Below are 17,705 nucleotides of genomic sequence, written 5' to 3' on the forward strand. Positions count from 1 at the left end.
CCTGCTTAGCTTCCGAGATCAGACAAGCAGCATTACTGGAGGGGTATCATAGAATCATAGGGTTGGGAGCCCCCCCCCCCCCAATGTAGGAAGCCTGATTCCCAGGCGGTTCCCCATCCAAGTATGAACCAGGACTGACCCTGCGTAGCTTCCAAAATCAGACGAGATCGGGCACATCCAGCCCACTTGCTTGGTAAGCAGAGAGCCAGTGAGCAAGCAGGCATCTATTGCCTCTCCTTCTCATCACCACCGTTGCCTGGGTCAGAGCAAGAGGCAGGTGAACAGACAGGTTACAGTGGTGAAGAGCAGGAGAAGCAACTCCAGAGAGCTCTAATCAGTGGGCCCTCGGCAGGTGCCCAGCCATGCCTACCTTCGGCGCTGGCCCTGCTTTCCTTAAAACAACAACAACAAACAGGGTGCTATTTTGTGTGGATGTATAAAAAGGTTAACACAGCAAATGTGCTCCAGAAACGCACTGGTTTCATTGGTTTGCTGCCTTCTGTGTGTTCCCACAATTGCTCATCAAACCATCCTGTGCGATGCACATATTATTGACATATCCATGCAGAGAGACGGGCTATCTGGTTAAAAGATTTTCGGGGGCAATAATATGTTACTTTATTTAATTCTTTTCCTTGCTGCAAGGCTGAGACAGACGGATATTTTAGGCACAAGCCAGAGGGAATTTCTCACCTAATTTCCAGCAGCTCCCATTTATTTCAACAAGGATCACATATAAAGCAGAACTCTCCAGCAGACTGAGCCCTTTATCTTCAGGCATCGGTACTTTGCAAATCTACAGGCAGGCAACACGCAAGCCTGTGCATGTCTACTCAGAGGTAAGTCCCACTGGCTTTTCCCCAGGTAAGGGCATATACGGAGTGCAGCCTTAAATACCCAATACAGGCACGAAGAATCAAAGTAATTTCCTAGTTTTTTAAAAAATAAAAAATAAAAAATAAACCAGGAGAAGCTGTTTGCATGTGACCATGAGTATACATACATAAATGCAACTCTCCATTCAGATTAGTATCTTATTGACATACATTTTTTTTTTTGGTATTCCTGTTTTTCAGGGTCCCTTCCCGTACTGCCACAATGAACACATACCAGCAAGCCCTTTCTCATTGCCTAAGGAAATGAAGCAGTGCCATAAAATGTAGATTCCCAAAGAAAGTGTTCAAAATTGGGACACACTTGCATTAGTTTGCTGTTTTTTAATGGTCCTGTTTTATTGTTCCAGTATAAACTTCCCTTGCAGATGCTAAGAACACAACGGTGGAATAGGGATCCTCAGATTACAGGAAGGAAGACAGTTTGGGCTGCAATCCTATGCACACTTACCAGGGAGTAAGCCCCACTGAACAAAGGGGGATTTACTTCTGAGTAAACATGCACAGGATTGTATTGCTGGAGTTGTTTGCTTCACTGGAGTGCCATGGAGGTGGGAAAATGTGATAAAACGAACAAGAGACATGGAGTATGTCCTACTACAGAAGAAGGAGGTCCCTGATGTTAACAGATATCACCTTGGCAATAAAAAAGCACAAGTGGGACCAGAAAGAAAATGCTGCAATGTGGGGTGTTCCTGTCTAGGGACCCCACCAGCCATGCCCTTGTCATGATACTCCATTCCATCTTCCCACCCTCCAGGTTTCTGTCCCCACCTCCAAAACTCAGTTGGCATTCCATGGCCACTGAACATGCTTGGTCCTCACGGGGCTGTTTCAATTTCCCTACCTATCAAGATTCTCCCATCTGCATCTTCTTACAGGACTTCCCTCAGCCCTAAAAAAGATGTACTTCCCCGCCCGCAGATGTTCCGAGTTCTCTGCAGCACCATGGTCGCTACATAGGAGGTTCCTTTTGAAACATCAGTTCATCCTTGGGGTCCCTCGCTGTTGTTAGACTACAACCCCCATCATTCCCGATCACCGGTCAGAGGGCTGTAGATTATGGGTGTTGCAGTCCGGCACCATCTGCGGACCCCAAGGTTGGGCAAGGCTGTAGATAAGACCTCAGTCAGCTGTGGCAATAGGATCTCATAGAATCATAGGGTTGGAAGGGGCCTACAAGACCATCGAGGCCAACCCCCTGCTCAATGCAGGAAGCCTGATTCCCAGGCGGTCTCCCATCCAAGTACTCACCAGGGCTGACCCTGCTTAGCTTCTGAGATCCAGTAAGGCTCCCTCACCATTTTAAGGAGAAATACTAGCAGAGTAGGGAGTTGACTAATAAAGTTGCCTTAAAAAGAAATGCTTCTGATGACCTAGCCTAAATATTTAGGAAGGACCTGGATCTTGTGCCCATTTTTATGGGGAGAGGCCAAGAGGGAGAAAAAAAGTACCTCTCTTACTCATTTGACTTTCCTGGTTCCCTGTTAAATAAGAACATTCCCTTAAATCACCCCTAGCAATATAAATAGAAGCTTTCATCTCTGTAAAATAATAATAATAATACAACCACAGGGAATGGGACAACTTGAGTGAGGCCTAAAAGGAAGACGGTACCATGGTTTGTTTGTTTTTCATCTTTTGGGGTTCCTTTTAAACACAAGATATCTGCAAATACACAGAAGGGGCAGCTCATCACGGTGTGTGTGTGAGTGGGGGGGGGAATAAGCAAACTACATCAAAATAAAATGTATCTGTCACCTCTGGTAAGGCTCCCTAACCATTTTAAGGGGCAATACTTGGAGTGTGGAGCTAGAAATTAATGTCAAGGGAATTTGCTGATGAGCCTTCTTTCTTTCTTTCTTTTTTAAAGGACCTCTGCAATACCATCTAGAAATTGGAGGGGGGGATGCAGTCAGAAGCAGTGTGCTTATACCACTCTTATTTTCTTTTTTTCTTTTTCAGTTTTGGAGGCTAACAGTACAATCCTATGCATGCCTACGCAGAAGTAAATCCCACTGTGTTCAATGGGACTTACTCCCAGGTAAAGACAGCTCACATCAGCTAATGCTCATGGGACAGTGAAAGGTATCTAACAATTTAGCCAGCCGGATCTGATCATTTGTGGTGACAGAGCTGGGGAAGTTTGGGGGTTATTTCAATTTATCTGCAACTTGGCATGGGAGACTTGAATGGAGGCCATGTGTGTGTGATGGGGGGGGGGGGGTGAGTTTAAACCAGCAAGCTCTCCTGAGATTATTTTTAAGGAACCAAATCCTCAGATTATATATCTGAGGTCTTGACCACTGTCATAATTTGGAGGGCAGGGGAGAAAAACTGTTGTTGCTCAGGGGCATAGGAATAAAGATGTACCTTCTTCTTAACATCCCTGTATCTTTGGAAGGTTAAGTCAGGGAGCCCCTATATAATTAAAATAAATAGACCCTGCAACTCCAAAAAGTTGCAGGTGAGGGCCTGAGATTACCCAATCATCACGAGGGCAATGGAGGAACTAAATGGAGAAAGACGTGATCCTGACTTCATCATCCCGTATCATTACTGCTTCTTTGGTAGGTTAAATTAGCAGGTTCCATTCTAACAACCCTAACAACAGGTTTTAGGAAGACGTCCCTGAGGGGAACAGAGATCACCTCTATTTATCTGTCCTGCTGCTTCTCTTCCTTGGGTGAATTAAATCAGCAAACTCCCTTAAAATACAATTCTGACGATTTTACTTTCCCTACCTACATTAGGTCTGCCCTTTGGAGGGGGAAAATTAGGGGATCTGTGAGGCAGGGTGGGAGGCACATGAATTGGCCCTCTCCTCTTTTTCATTCCTAGTTCTTTTGTCTTTTTCGTGGATTCACTCAAGCTCCCTTTAAAATAAAATTAAATACTGTATCTACAGTATCCCCAAAAATATTGTATCTCACTCCTCTTTCTCGCGTGTGTGTGTGTGTGTGTGTGTGTGTCTGCAGGGTGGGGGGGGGGAGATAAATTCTGGTGAGAAGGGGAGTATGGGAGGGTTTTTCTACTCCTCTCTGCCGATGTACAATCTGGACTTTCAAACCGAAATCTTTAAAGACAGCCACTATTTCTGAAAGATTTACTGTCCAATTTTATTGGGGTGGGTAGTGATCAGAGGGGGAGGCATAAGGCAATTTTACCTTAGGGAGACCCCCCTTTTTTTTCTCCGGAAGAGGAGAAAAAACACACCTGCCACTGTATTCTCAGAAAGATGTCCCCACCCCACCCCACATTTATTTTTCAGGAGGGTATCAGCCAAAGCATTTAAGATCCTTATATATTTTATTGGGGAGGGGAAAAAAATCAGAGGAAGAAAGTAACATCAGTCAAGGTTGCCTTAGAAAGGGTGTGTGTGTAGTGGTGGTGCAGGGTGATTGTGGGGGGTGGGGAAGAAGAGGTCTGGTCATTGAATGCAAGATGCTTATCCATTTATTTTTCAGGAGGGTATCAGCCAAAACACTTAAGACCCTTATATATTTTACTGGGGAAGGGGAAAAAATCAGAGGAAGAGGATAACATCAGACAAGGTTGCCTTAGAAGGGTGTATGTGTGTGTGTGTGTGTGTGTGTGATGGTGCGGGGCGGGTGGGGGGGGTGAGAGGTCAGGTCATTGAATGCACGATGCTTATCTATTTTTGCTAGAACTGGACTAGAGAAAGAACCAAGGAAGAAAGCCAATTAGAAGGACACATCAGTCAAACACTACTATCTTGAAAGCCACTCTCTCTTGTGTGTGCGTGCGTGCGTGCGTACATGCATGCACTAATCAGTAAGATATTCTTATCTATTTTTGCCAGGGGTGTCGATCAATACAAGACCAGGGGGAGAGAATCGGGGGTGGGGGTGGGGGTGGGCAGCCTTACCTATGTCTGGAAGGTCCCCATTTTATTTGGGGGAGGGTGTCAGCCACTGAAAGACTCTTATGGGGGTCGGGAACAAATGCAGGATTCTTAACCACGTTTTCTAGAGTTGGAGGGAGGAGGGGAGCAGAAGGGGCAACATCAATGCATACTTTCTAGTAAAAGGCCTATTTTGTGGGGTGGGGAGCAGGCCGGAGACCCAGTCCATGCAAGTCCCTTAGGGATGGAGGGAGGATCAGCAAGGGTAACATCAGCCACTGCTTTCTCTCCCCCCCCCCCTTTGTAGGGTATATTGGGGAGGCGGAACTCGTCCATTTTTGTCAGGGGTGGAGAAAGAATATAACCCTTGGAGTAGAGAGGAACATTCAGGTAGGGTGCCATCAACCCACATTCTCTTCCGAAAGACCCACTTCCTCCCCCCCCCCTCCCCGGGGGGTGGGGGAGCGGAAATCGGTCCATTGCAAGCCTCTTACCAATTTTTCGTATGGACGGACAGAAACGGTCCAGCATCAGCCAATGCGCCCTTAGAGAATCCCCCCCCCCCTTTCTATATTATTGCACACGGGCGGCGGAGGGGGGGGGAGAGAGAGAGAGGCGTGTTGCGACCCAATACCAGCCACTTCTTCCTCGCCCGGGGTGCAGCTCGGCAATTCTAGACTCTGGGCTGGGCGGCTTTACGGGTGCGCGCGCGCGTTCAGACGCGAATCTCGAGATGTGGCGAGCCAGGCGGGGGGGGGGCCCGTTCCAACGCCCGAGGGCGGGGGGGGGCTGGACCTCTGCCCCGAAGTCCTACCCCACATAAGCCACACAGGCCTGCGCTCCCCGTCCCCCCTCCCCTCCCCTCCCCTCCATTGCCCCCACCCCACTCACCATTCCGGATTCTCCGCGGCTTTGGGGTTGAATCGGATGTCGCTGTTGACATTGAAGAGGACGTCCTGGTCTCCCGGCTGCGGGACGGCGAGCCGGTAAAGCGGGTGCTCGAAGAGAGCCGAAAGCTTGGACGGAGCGCCGCCCGCGGCCGCCGCCGCCGCCGCCTCCTCGTAGCCCGGCGGCGGCGGCTGGCGGCGGCGGCGGCTGTCCTCTCCCGATGGCGGCGGCGGCGGCTTCGCCTCGCCCCCATCTTGGAGGAGCGCGTTCCGGCTCAGATCCGGCGCGGCGCTCGGCGGGCCCTTCTCCAGGGAGTGCGACGTGAGGTTGGAGCTGGGCTCGCTGCTGAAGTCCTGCAAGATCCGCAGCGTGTGCTTGCTAGGCCAGCCCGCCGCCGCCGCCGCCTCCGAGGCGCCGGCGTTGGGCCGCGGCGCCGGCTCCGGCGGCGCCTGCTGCGCCTTCGGCCAGCCCCGCGCCTCTTCTGCCGGCTCGCGGGCGGCGTGCGAGCAGGAGCAGCCCGGGGCGCCTCCCGCGCCGCCGCCTCCGCCGCCCGCCGCCGCCGCCGCCGCCCGCTTCTCCAGCTTGGGCAGCAGATCGATCATGATGTGCATGGTGCAGGCGATCAAGAAGATCATTAAAATGAGGACCCGGAATCTGCGCACCAGAATCATTTTCATGGCTCGCGCGTCGTGGGAGCGCTTAAAATGGGAACGGCTCTTGGAGGGGAATCATGAATTAAAAAAAAACAAAACACCAAAGCACGGTTTCGGGGGCGGGGTGCTGGTGGATCAGGACGGCCGAGCCAGGGAGAGCTGGGCTGCGAGCTGTCTCCGAGGCGGCTGAGTGTGACGGCCGGAGAAGGCGCTTCTTCACAGGGGAAGGGGAGCGGGGAGCCGCCCCCACCCCCGAACGCGTTGGTTGTACTCGCAATCCAGCCAGCGATCCAGTCCGATGGTCCACGTCGAGAGAGACAGAAACACGGATCTTGCTGGTCTTGAGAAAGAAGTCCTCATTTCATTAAAAAAAAAAAAAGGAGGGGGGAGGGGGGGAGAGAGAAAGCCAGAAACAGCAATCGGCGGTAGCAGCGCGGGATCAAGTCTTTAAAATCGATAAGCCGGAGGCGGCAGCGACGCGATCGATAAGAAAAGTCCTCGGAGCGCCCCGGTTTGGGACGGCTATTAATTCAGAAAAGGGGGGGGGGAGGGCGGGAATCGAGGCAGCTGCGCACCCCTGCCTTCCTCCCAGCGAGCGAGCGAGAGAGCCAGATGTTGGACGTGACCTCCCGAAACACCCACCACTGCCTTCTCCCAATAAAAATAATAATAATAATAATAATTAATAAATAATGGGAGGTGTTTAGGAGCCAAGAGAGTCAATCAATAAAAATCAGACGCCAATGGTCTAGGGAGGGGGCTGGGAGGTTTCAAAAGCGCGAGGAGGACCCCCCCCCCAAAAAAATCAGAAGTGTGGGGAGCAAACCCCATCCAGAGTATTTTGGCCCACTCGGAAGATGCGCTCCCTTCCCTCCGGTTCTTTGCACGCGGAACGGCCGAGGCGGCTGCGAGCAGGCGGGCCGGCGGACGAGTCCACTCCTCCTCCCGGCCCCGGCCTCTTGGCGTGAGTTGCTCCCCTGCTCAGCGCGACTGTTTCAAAACATTGGCTGGACGCTGCTTTTCTTTAGCATGTTTCCGGAGCCTTCTTCCAAAGCTTGGGCGAGAGCGGCGGGTTCATCCAGGAATCGGAGGAGAGGGGAGGAGGAGAGAGGGGCGAGGTGGGGGAGAGATTAAAAAATCATCACCGTATTAAAAAACAAACCAGCCGTGAGGTTCATAAACAAGCCGCACTCCCTGTAGCGCTGTAGAAAGAAAGGTCCTTTTGCTAAGGGACCCAAAATTAACCTTCGGTAGAGACCCAAACTCAATTTTAAGCGAGAGAGAGAGAAAGAGAGAGGATTTTTAGGTAGGAGGGGGGGGGATTAAAGAGGGGGGGGCAACGCCACCCAATATAATCAATAGCGGTTCGTCTTATAAGCAACTCCCCCCCCCCCCCCCGGCCGGGCTGTGCGGGTTTGTTTTTGCGGGGAAGAAGGGGGAAACAGGGGAAAGAAAACAGGAGGCAGAGAGGAAAGGGGGAGAGAAAAAGGAGAGAGAGAGAGAGAAGGAAGGTTCCTTTGGCAGGTGCAGCGTGAATCCCCCCCTCCCCTTCTCAGCCACACTGAATGCGGTATATTGGTTGGACGAGAGGGGAGGCAGCTCCATCCTTCGGTGGGTGTGTTAAATATTATGAGCAAGCCATCCAGCCAGACGTCACAGTTAAGAGATTGGCTAAATAAATGCTACAGTGATAGTAACAGGAAAACCTCAACTCAAAAGCTGTGGTTCATCCACCCCCCCCCAGCCCCGCCCCTGCATTTCTCCTCTTTCTCTCTCTCTCTCTCTCTCTCTCTCTTGGTTCATTCTACTGCAGATCCAGTTGGGGCAAAAAGAGGGCGTCTGCTTCTCAGAGGTTGGAGGAGGGTGGAGGGGAAAAGGGAGGGAGAGAGAGAGAGAGGGGGAAAAAAAAAATCTATGATAATAGCATTGCAAAGTATTACAGTCTGGCTGCTGCCTGAGCTCAGGAAGCAGAATTCTGCTCCGTCATTGCCTAGATTACAGAGTGCTGAAAAATAATAATGAAAAACTACATTTATGATCTGAACTCCTCCACCCTTTTCATAATCATTTTTTAATAATGATTGTGGGGTGTTCCCCCCCCCCCTTTCCCCCTGGAGATGTGGATCTAGCGTGGTTTTTTTTTTTTTTTTAAAGATATGCAAAGAAAGAACAAGCCAATCGACTAAATAAATAAATACAACTGGCCCTTGATCAACCCAATCAGGCATCTAGGGGAGCAGTGGGCAAAAAGGCAACTTTGTCCCAGACTGATTTAATTATTGCAATAAAAAAAAAAAATCAAAATCAAGCCATCCAACAACCTCCCAAAGCACATTCTGGGGCAACTACCCAAGCAATCGGATCTGAAGCTTCCTTCCCATTTTCTCTGTTCTGTTTCCCAGTGACTGACGGTCATCCTCACATTTTGAGGTCGGGTGGCAGAGAGGCGCCCTTTCAGATTTAGCAAAGTGGGGCACAGAGACTTTATCAAGGCTCAAGCCATGATTCTCAGACAGATTCAAAGATATATTAGATGAGTTTTTAAAAAAACAAAACAAAACACCCAACCTCAATATGCTTAAAGACTGCTTGCTGCAGTTCTTATTTCCATAATGAATATAGCATGCTTCTTTAAAAGCAAAAGAAGCTTGCCTTTGGCGTGCAACCCCACTACATCTGTCCCATAGCCTTTCTATGTATATAAGTGAGGCCTACAACAAAATGTTGCAGTGTGGAATATTCCTTGTTCAGGATTCCGGATGCTCCAGTTCATCCCTGTCCATCCCCCTGCCCCCAAAGACACACACACACTCATTGAGCTGTTTCTGTGGTTAGGGTTTTCTTTCATGGGATTGCTTTGTCCGTTCCAGACCGATTCTCGTAAACCTACTGATAAATCTCTCTTGTGCATGGATGGTGCCATTTTGGCTGCAAAAGTCTGGACTAAGTTCAGGATTAGAGCCACTACCTTCCATCCCTTCCACATTTTCCATCCCTACTCTCCACCCCAGTCAACATTCCACAGCCATTAAACATGCTCAGTACTTTGTGACTGTTTTGGCGGTTTGGGTTTTCCTTCTTATTTTCGGTTGTTGCATTTTTGCAAACCTTGGGATTACCCTCTTGCGCGTGGGTGATGCAGTTGGGGCCTTTGTAAGCAACAGCACTCCCGTCCCAGCCTGAACCTCAGAAACAGAAGGAATGATGAGAGCTAGTAAGTTGTCTGAAATAGGACTTCCATTAGTTGTGACTAGGAATATCTGGATTTTGTGAAATCCATCCCATTTGTGTTTCAAGGGTTGTGCTGTGTCATTCAGTCCAGCATCCGTTCACAGATGAATTTGATTTTTTTTGTTTTTTTCTGGTATGTGAAAACATAGGTAAATAATTCTGTAAAAGGGTTTGCAATAATTTACGTAATTTATGTTATGGAGGGAGCAATCCTATGGCCACTAGACAGCGGCTAGACAGACATAGGATATGTGGGTTTCTGGGAACTGACCTTCCCCCACTTCCGTGCTGCCTGGCAGGCAGCATGGAATGGCCCCGCACTCCATGATCAGAAGAGGAGTGCAGAGCAGCCAAAATAGGGCATTCTGGGGCAGAGAAGGCAGAAATGCCGGTACGACACATCCTATGTGTTGTACGGCAGCCTCTTCCCCCACTCCATCTTCCCGCAGCTAGACAGCCAAAATCGGCTGTCTAGCCACAAATGCAGGGCAGGAGAAGTGCGGAGGGAATGATGCCCTCCGTGCTTCTCCTGCCCTACATTGGATAGGCAGCCGCCTCCAGGCTTGGAGGCGGCTGTCTATCGCCACAGGATTGTGCCCTAAGTAACATTTAGTGTATGGTCCTCCATTCTATTCAGCTTTCCCCTATGTATATTTTCCAGAATGGCATACATCTCAGCAGAAACATGCGTATTTTCTTATGAATAAATTTCTGTACATTTCAGGAAAGTTAAAAAGGCCGGATTGGGACCCTGGGCCTACTGTTCTGCATCCCTGTTCTAGCTTGCTTGCTCCACTGCCCTTTTTCGGCAGTCTCTCAACAATACCCAGTAAAAGAACCTATAATCTGACTCAGTATAAGGCAGCCTCCGGTGTTCATTTCCTTCACTGACCCCATCTCTGGTGTCTAGTGATACTGACAAGGTTGTGAGAAGACACTGTCAGTTTCACCAGAGCACAGAGAAGGGAGAGCCAAAGAAAAACTACATAGGTGAAACAGACAAAGCTTTCTCCTGAGAGTATCAGTTTTACCAGAGAGCGGAGAAGTGGCGTGGGGGAAGGACATCTATATTGGTCAAGCTGGCAAGGTTACTAATCCACTTACATGGGGGAGGGAGATTTTAACAATGCAATCTTATACATGTCCACTCAGAGGTAAGCCTCAGTGACTTCAGTAAGGCTTACTCACAGATAAGTATGTCTATGACTGCAGTCTAAAATGCAGAAGAAAGAGAAGAGAAGAGAAGAGAAGAGAGAAAAAAAAGCATTCCAACTCTAGAGATGTCAGAGAAATCTGCAACAGATTTACATGAGTTTGGATTTCTAGGAGTCCAACCTGTTGATTCCGCAGTAGATTAGCTTTTTTCCCAGTCATGCAAATTCTTTGGATTTGGGGACTGTTTCTTTCCCACCCTTTAACTTGTAGGGAGGGGGGATTTGCACAAATTCACATTTGCGCTAATGCACATTAACGCTAATGTGTGTTTATGCAAGTGTGCAGTAGCACTAATGCACACTTGCACAAGTGGAATGAAATTCTCATGCATCACTAAAAAAAATCGGATTATGCCCATGAGCTGATGATGGAATGGAAGATGCCTAACAATCTCTGAAACACAGATGGAACTGATTTAACAAAATCCATACATCCCTATCCATATTTATGGAAAACTTAATAGATAGTACACTAAAAAAATAAAGGCAATTTAGATAGGACACATCTCTTCTGAAGTGACACAAAATGTACAGGAAAGTAGAAGTGGGATTGAAAATCTACCTTCCTGTACAGCCACCATAGTTAGATAGATGATTGACAGACAGACAGACAGACAGACAGACAGACAGATAGATATCAAACACATTTAAAACTTTCAAACATGCACACTAGAAGCAGAAGAGGGCTAATGTGGCATGTGTGGAATTTATTTATTTATTTATTTATTCAATTTATTAATCGCCCATCTGGCTGGTCACCCAGCCACTCTGGGTGATGTACAGAATATATAATAAAACAGTTTAAAACAATAAAATTCCACAGTAAAACATCATTTTTCTAAAAATACCCTAACTCACCCCCAATGCCTGCCTGAACAACCACGTTTTTAATGCACAGTAGAAGCTCATTAAAGAGGGGATGTGGCGGAGTTCCCTAGGGAGGGAGTTCCTCAGAGTGGGGGCCACCACAGAGAAGGCTCTCTCCCTCGTCCCCACCAGTCTAGCTGTCCTGGCTGATGGGATGGAGAGAAGGCCATCCGAGGCTGATCTTGTTATGCGGCCTGTCTGGTGCTGCTGGAGGCGCTCCTTAAGATAGGCTGGGCTGGAACCATATAGGGTTTTAAAGGTCAAAACCAACACCTTGAATTTGGCCCAGAAAACAACTGGTAACCAGTGCAGCTCCTTCAGCACTGGAGTGATGTGATCTCGCCGATGGCTGCCTTCAATCAGGCAAGCTGCCGCGTTCTGTATCAGCTGCAGTTTCTGAACCGTCTTCAAGGGTAACCCCACGTAGAGCACATTACAATAGTCTAAATGAGAGGAGACCAGGGCATGTGCTACTGATGGGAGCAGATGGTTGGGAAGGTAGGTGCGCAGCCGCCGTATCAGATTGAGTTGGTACAGCGCTGTATGGCTCACAGCTGACACCTGAGCCTCCATGGACATCTGGCTGCGGTCCTGGTCTTTCAAGGGGAGCCTGTCAGTAGCGCCCTAGCTGCCTCTTGCAGTCCCCACCAATAGCCAACTCAGGACACAGACAACGAGGATTCTTTCCAAGACTTTATTCCTTTATGACTCTTTCAGATACTAATCACTAGCGACAAAGCAAGGAACAGCACTGGGAAAGATAGCAATATAGCCTAAACTCCAGGTAAGGCAGTTGGTCCCCGTTTGAAGGAGAACCACGGGAAGGCCCTGAACTTAGGGGCTAGGGAGAGATCCTCCCTCTTTCCCTTGGGTCCTCAGGACGCAACCGTTGTTTGAGCGCCAAATGAGCGGAACACCTCCTTTCGGCGCCCTCCATCTATCGTCGCTCCCTGCTTCTGCATCAAGCGTCTAGCAAGCCCCCCTCCAGTGCTCTCTCACTGCCAAGGTCGCTATCTCTCCCAGGAATGCTGGCAGGAGGAATCTCTGCCTGCTGCTGTGCTTGTGAGAGATGAGCGAGCTCCTCTCCCACAGATTGCTGTTCCTCCTCAGAATCAGAACTGCCCTGGGGTTCTGTTGGCTCAGTTTCCACCCTGACATAGCCATATCCCATTCAACACCAGGTCAACATCCTCCAACCTCCTCTTGTCTCCCATCAAAAGTACCTCAGTCTTGTCAGGGTTCAGCTTCAGCTTATTCCTCCCCATCCAGCCACTCACTATCTCCAGACATTTGGACAGGGATTCTATGGCCAATCTTGGTAAAGATTTGAATGAGACGTAGAGCTGCGTGTCATCCACATATTGATGACACCGCACCCCAAACCTCCTGATTATAGCCCCCAGTGGCTTCTCATAGATGTTAAATAGCATCGGGGAGAGGATGGAACCCTGTGGCACCCCACAAGTGTGCAGCCATGGGTCCGAAACCTCCTGCCCCAGTGCTACCCTCTGGTACCTGCCGGAGAGGAAGGACCGGAACCACTGCAATACGGTGTTTCCAATGCCCAGCCCCTCCAGAAGGTCCAGGAGGATACCATGGTCAACGGTATCAAAAGCTGCTGAGAAGTTGAGGCGAACAAGGAAGGAGCATTCACCCCTATCCAGAGCCTAATGCCCCATTTATTTCAAAGGGATTTATATGTGAGCTCATTTCGACTGCCAAAACTGTTATCTTTTGGGTTATAGAAATCATGACTTCCTAGTCTTTCCAAGATTTCCAAGGAGGGGGTGTTTTTCAGTGATGGTGCCCCAGCTTTTGAAATATTCTCTCCAGAGATGCTGGTTGAAATCTTGGTGTCCTGCTTACAGTGGCACAGGGGCAGAGCTCCAGCCAGGGTCAGTTCTAAAGGCAATACACAGAGGTCCAGAGAAAAGGAAAAGCAAGATCAGTAGGCAACCCAAATCCCAGACAGGGAGGTGCAGAGAAAAGTAAGGTTGGCAGGGGGAGATGCCTGTGCACACCAGTTGCTTTGGAACATGGGTAGGAAGGACCTGTTGCACTCATCTCCTGCTTGTGGGTTCCTGGTCGAGAGCTGGTTGGCCACTGTGTGAACAGAATGATGGACTAGATGGACCCTTGGTCTGATCCAGCAGGGCGCTTCCGATTGTCTTAAGAACAAGACATGAGTCTGGGACCTGGTACACAGATGCTGTTCCAGCATTGTGGCCAGTGGTGGAGGAGTAAACTTTGAAGTGCAGGTGCTCAACATGAGAGTCCCCATAGTCATATCACCAAGGGAAGTCTAAAATGGCAGGCAGTTGTGTTGATCTGTATCAGCAAACTAGTTCTAGGAGTTATCATCTGCTAGGAACAGGCCTTTTGTAAAGCTAATGAGTCTCAATTGCCCGTTCAAGATCAAGTCACCCCAAAATACTCTGCATGGCAGGAGGGAACGATATAATGCTGTTGAGAAAACTCATTTCCCCCAGCTACTGTGAGGATTGCAGCTAGGTTCAGAGCATTCATTGGTGCTACATAGGGATGTCAGAGAAATCTGCAATGGAACCAAATGGATCTGATCCATGGATTCTGCAGTGGACTGGCTTTCCCCCTTGTCTGGGGGATTCTGCAGACTTGCAGACTGTTCTTCTAACTTTCCTGAATTTTGTGCAAATTTCGTCTTAGAAAAATAGGCAATTTTTTTTTAAAAAAAGACCTGGCCAAAAATGCACATTCCCCCCACCCATATGAAAATATGCATTTGGGGGGAATCTGTGCATTTCTGCATGCGCGAATTTCCGCAGATGCGCATTATGCACAAATGCGGAAATAAATAAAACACCGATTCTGTGGATGGGCAGAGGATGGAGGGGAAACCACCTGATGATTCACAAAACACAGACAGGCCCACATTTTCAATAATCCATACATATCTGTACTCCCCTGTGAGCCCTAACACCACTACACCATTGACTGCTGTGGGCCTAGAACTTCAGAGGCCCACCCAGGGTACAGTTGCAGGCCATCAGAGCCACCTGATGAATGGTTTACTCATAAGTAGAACCCTGCTCACAAGTATACCTTTACTTATGGGGATTCCCTATTCCTCAGGTGGGCACTTCTGCGTCTGGCAGCCGGGCTGGCATGATCTTTCTGTGCCTGCACTCCGTGGTCCTAGGTGTCCACATCTGCCTCCAAACCTAAGACAGGCCTGAGTATTTCCGGAAGGGAAGGTACAAGGACCCAGGATCCCCCTGATTTGTCTCAAGTTCTCTCAGCCCAGGCTCCACAATGTTCGGCTCAGGGGATTCCCGGTCATCGTCCAAAGAGGAGTCCTCCAGAGGGGGCATGACATCTGGTTTACAGCACAATTCTTCACACATTGACCAGGAAGTAGGGATGTCGCAGGAGTCTGAGAGGGGGATGGAGTCTGGCGGACTTCCCCCCCCCACTTGACCCCCCGGGCCCCTGCTTGCCGAGCCACTGCCACTTACCAGAACCATTTGCCAGGCAGGCGCGTTTGCCTGTAATGTTGTGTAAATGGCCCTTTTACGGCCGCCATTTATGCAACATTACTTTTATGGAGAAACCCGACCCACCATTTTTACACCAAAATGGCAGGTCACTAAGGGGACAGGCAGCCTCGTGCAATTTGCAGAGCGCTCACTGAGCCCTCCAAGAGCACGCACAGTGTGGTGAGCCGGTGTGGGCAACAGCAAGTGCCCGGTGAACGTACTAGGAAGCATGTCCCATTGACTTCAGTGGGGCTCACTCCCACAGATGTGAGTATAAGACTGTGGTCTTAGTTCTGAACTCACTGGATGTCTCTCCATGTGCAATGTGGGGTTAATATATAAATGGCCTAGTTGGGTTTGTTCTGAGGATTACTGAAATAATATATGTGATATTTAGAGAGCCTCCCACCATAATGATGATGGCTTGATGGGTTTTGAGGAGCAGAGATCAGTAAAAGCAGAGAAATGCAAATATTTCTTATTAGAGCTGAAGTTCAAAGTCTTCTCCAGTGACTTTGCCAGACCGTTTCAGGCTCTCAGTTTCTGCTGTGTCAGATGAATACCCTTGAAAGTGCTTCTCCTATTATAAACACAAGGAAATAATGAGCTCTTAATGCAATTGCCTGCCATTAATATGGTGTGCGGTTCTGTTTTGTTTTTTGTTTTGCTAGCTGACAAATTTATTAAAATGAAGTCTTCCCCATAGTGTGGAATCTTTGAGACTCATTTTGTTCCTCCACTCACTGCAAAATCTCCCTCTCTCTTTCTTTGTGTATGTGTGCATGCATGCAACGCGTGCACACATCCCATCTGCAGGGCTTGTCAAGGGATGTTAGAGAATTCTGCCACAGACCCCAGGGGGGCTGAATTCCAGTGAATTCAGCCCCCCGGAATCCGTGGCGGAATGAAGCCCCCCGCCCCTCCATCCCACGAAAGCCCCGCGAAACGGAGCCTACCTAGCTGCGGCTCCGGCTTCGGCTCCGGCAGTGGCGGCGGCTGCGGCTGCTGCCGGGCGGCTGCGGACGCAAATGGCGTCCTGAGTAGGGGATGCCATTTGTGTCCCTATGGTAGCCTGTGATAGGCTATGTAAATATTTATCACGGGCTACCATAGGTATGCAAATGGCATCCCCTGCTCAGTATGCCATTTGCGTCCACACCAGCCCGGCAGCGGCTGGAGGCCCCGCTGTGGGTTGGCCCAGCCAGCGGCTCTGTGGCCTGGCTGCGGAGCGGAGCCATCCGGGCAGGATTCCGGGGGGGGAGGAGGAACGGATCGCCTCCCCCCCACTGAGGATTCCAGGGGGAGGAACGGATCGCCTCCCCAACCTGCGGCACCCGGCGGAGCCAGGTAAGCGGGGTTTCGTACACCCCTTGTCCTGGTGTTGTGACTGAATAACAAATATATTTATATAAATATGATGCAGATGACCATTTGCGACTGGTGGCTGCTTGTAGCACTGACCATCAGTCTCATTTTACTGTTCTGATTCAGCATTCATATATATCTATCAGACGTGGGGAATCTCTTTCAGCCCGAGGGCTGAATCCCATTTCAGAGAAGCTCTTGGGGGCCACATTCCATATGTGGGTGGAGCCAAAGGAAAAGGGGTTGGGGGCAAAATACAACCCCCCCCCCCGCCTATTGTAGCTTAGAGTTCTTCATGCCAGTAACTGAGCCTTGGGAGATGCATTTCACCCTTAAAGAATGGGGTGGGTGGGTGGGAAACTGCACAAAAGCAGGGATGTTGCACTGGGACTCGGGAGATCTAGTTCCCACTCGGCTATGGAGCTCTCTGGATGCCTTTGGGCCAGTCACTGACTCTCAGCCTAGCCTACCTCACAGGGTTGTTGTGAGGATAAAATGGAGAAGAGGGCAACCATGTAAGCTGCCTTGGGTTCCTTGCAATGGAGTGAAAGAGGAAAAAAAAGAGTGTGATATAAATGCAATATCATTATCAACGTCATCATCAGTGGTCTGTGGGAAAGGGGGTGGGACAGGCAAAGGGGGCATTACCATCTGGGGAGGACTGGAGGACCCCAAGAGGCCCAGATCTGGCCCCCAAGCCAGAGCCCCCCCCCCCACATACACACATGCACACAAAGGAACCAATCTATATCTATGTCATCTATCTATATCCAGTGGAGGCTGGTGGCTCCAATTTCAGTGGGGCTATAAATCCATTCTGGGTTTTATTGAGGAGGAGCCAGAACTTTAAAGGAGCTATGCAAGGTGCTGAACCCACCCCCAGAATAGTTTCAGCACCTTGGATATCCTTAGAGTTCTGTGAATCCAGAATGGATTCACAGCCCCACTGAAATCAGAGCCACCAGTCTCCACTGTCTATATCTGTATCTGTATCTATATCTATATCTATATCTATATCTATATCATCGATCTCTCCAGTAGCCAAATTCTGGCCAGCTCTGCCTATAACTCTTCAAAGGTCCATCCTAGCTCTGCCCCCTTTTGACCCACAACATATTGTTCGAGTTCCTCCTCTCACCCTTGGGACTTGACCTTGGCTTCACTCTGCTCCACACTGATTTCACTCCACATTGATTCCTCATTTGCTGTTGACT

At 49.4% G+C, this 17,705-nt stretch overlaps 1 protein-coding gene across 1 annotated transcript in view; it reads right to left on the reverse strand.

Moving 5' to 3' along the window:
• FAM20C (FAM20C golgi associated secretory pathway kinase) overlaps window positions 1-6,323 on the reverse strand; it is a 136,841-nt gene extending 130,518 nt beyond the window's left edge. The window contains exon 1 of the mRNA XM_084818375.1: window positions 5,650-6,323. Coding sequence (XP_084674501.1) covers window positions 5,650-6,323 — 674 coding nt within the window. The remainder of the gene's footprint in view (window positions 1-5,649) is intronic.
• Window positions 6,324-17,705: the final 11,382 nt, after the last annotated feature.

This window comes from Heloderma suspectum, chromosome 12 (assembly GCF_057233095.1).
Source record: "Heloderma suspectum isolate Gila_16-S chromosome 12, 16-S_ref, whole genome shotgun sequence".
In the NCBI taxonomy this organism is placed as follows: domain Eukaryota; kingdom Metazoa; phylum Chordata; class Lepidosauria; order Squamata; family Helodermatidae; genus Heloderma; species Heloderma suspectum.